This window comes from Silene latifolia, chromosome 8 (genome assembly GCF_048544455.1).
Source record: "Silene latifolia isolate original U9 population chromosome 8, ASM4854445v1, whole genome shotgun sequence".
Lineage (NCBI taxonomy): Eukaryota > Viridiplantae > Streptophyta > Magnoliopsida > Caryophyllales > Caryophyllaceae > Silene > Silene latifolia.
This window is the reverse complement of record NC_133533.1, coordinates 15,878,344-15,879,883: the sequence shown is the minus strand read 5'-3', so window position 1 is coordinate 15,879,883 and position 1,540 is coordinate 15,878,344. Positions and strand designations below refer to the sequence as shown.

Genomic DNA, 1,540 nt, shown 5'->3' with positions numbered 1-1,540 from the left:
AGCAAAATCACTCGTTGTAATCAGACTACCCTTTCTCAGACTATTGTATCAATAATATACAAAGCATTTCTCTCTCTATAATCTTCTCTCTAAATTCTCTCAAATTACAATAACAACCATCTTCATCCTCTCCTTCATCAATGGAGGTTTGATGGTTTATATGGTATCAGCTTATTAAGATCCTATTCTTTTACGCTTCTGCACAATAAATCCTCTATAATTTCTTCTTTTTCCAGTTTTTCATCAAAACTTTCTTTAATTATGCCTGAAGATACACTGTATTCGCCATTGGACGATCCTTTGTTTCTTTCTCAAACTGATCAACCGAGCTTGATTCTATCGTCTTTTCTCTTTGATGGCTCCAATTTCATTCAATGGCCGCGCGAGATCATCTCTGCTCTTCTTTCAAAGAACAAAGTTGGGTTTATTACTGGAGAGTGTTCTTGTCCTCCTGCCACTGCTAAGAAGCATAAATCCTGGATAAGATGCGATATTCCCGTCTCTCGTCGGATTAAGAATTCGATTGCTAAGCCATTATTTAACAATTTACAGTATGCTGCGTCTGCTCAGTTTTTATGGTCTGATATTCTTGAGCGTTATGGTCAATTGAATGTCTTGGATTTATATGCTCTTAAAAAGAATTTGAGTAATATTTCTCAGGATACTTCTTCTCTTCTTGATTATTATGGTAAAATCAAGAATTTGTGGGAGAATATTAACACCATGGACCCTATTCCTCAGTGTACATGTGGTGCCATGAAGAATTGTACATGTCAATTGCTTAAAAGATTGTTAGATAGGAAAACTCAGACCAAGTTAATACAGTTGTTGATGGGGTTGAATTCTGGGTTAGAACAGTTGCAGACTCATATTCTCACCTTAGATCCTTTACCTCCCATTAACAAAGCATTAGGGATGCTTCAAAAGATTGAACGTCAGAAGTTAATTAATGATGTAACTTCTGATGTTGCTGTGAAGTCAGTTGCTTATGCAGCTAAGAAAAGGACTCAGTCTTACTCTTCTAAATATGAGGGTAGCAAGAAACGTGTCAAAGATGATGTTTTTGCTGGTCCTGAAGATGGGAAATACTCTGAGTTTTGTGGGAGGTCTGGTCATACTATTGATGAATGTTGGAGACACAAGACTTGCACTTTCTGCAATACTAAAGGGCATATTAAGGAAAGGTGTTATAAATTTAAAGCATATAATGCCAAGAAGGGTAATTCCAATATGGAGGCAGGTTCTTCTAAGGCTGTTAATAATGCTGAACTTGTTTCTTCTGAACAAGATTGTCATTATTAGGATGTTGCTCCTTTTTCTGTTGCACAACCATTGATGCATGAGTATGCTGCTGGAAGTTCTTTGGGGTACTCTGGGAATAATCAGGTGCCTACTAATGTTCATGTCTCACCAGATTTTATTCAAGGGATAGTCAATTCTGTTATGGCTAAGGTATTACAGGCAATGAATGAGAAGACTGAGCCTTCTAGTTCTACTTTACAGTCTTCAGACAATTTTGCTGGTATGTACCTATCGTCAC

The 1,540-nt window shown here is 37.0% G+C and overlaps 1 protein-coding gene across 1 annotated transcript; it reads left to right on the top strand.

Moving 5' to 3' along the window:
* The first annotated feature begins 261 nt into the window (after nt 1–261).
* LOC141594753 (uncharacterized) lies at nt 262–1,302 on the top strand. The gene has a single exon (XM_074414746.1). The coding sequence runs from the start codon at nt 262–264 to the stop codon at nt 1,300–1,302; it is 1,041 nt and encodes a 346-aa protein (XP_074270847.1).
* The last annotated feature ends 238 nt before the right edge of the window (nt 1,303–1,540 follow it).

Coding starts and splice junctions, on each gene's coding strand:
- LOC141594753 (XM_074414746.1), top strand. CDS start 262: ATGCCTGAAGATACACTGTATTCGCCATTGGACGATCCTTTGTTTCTT.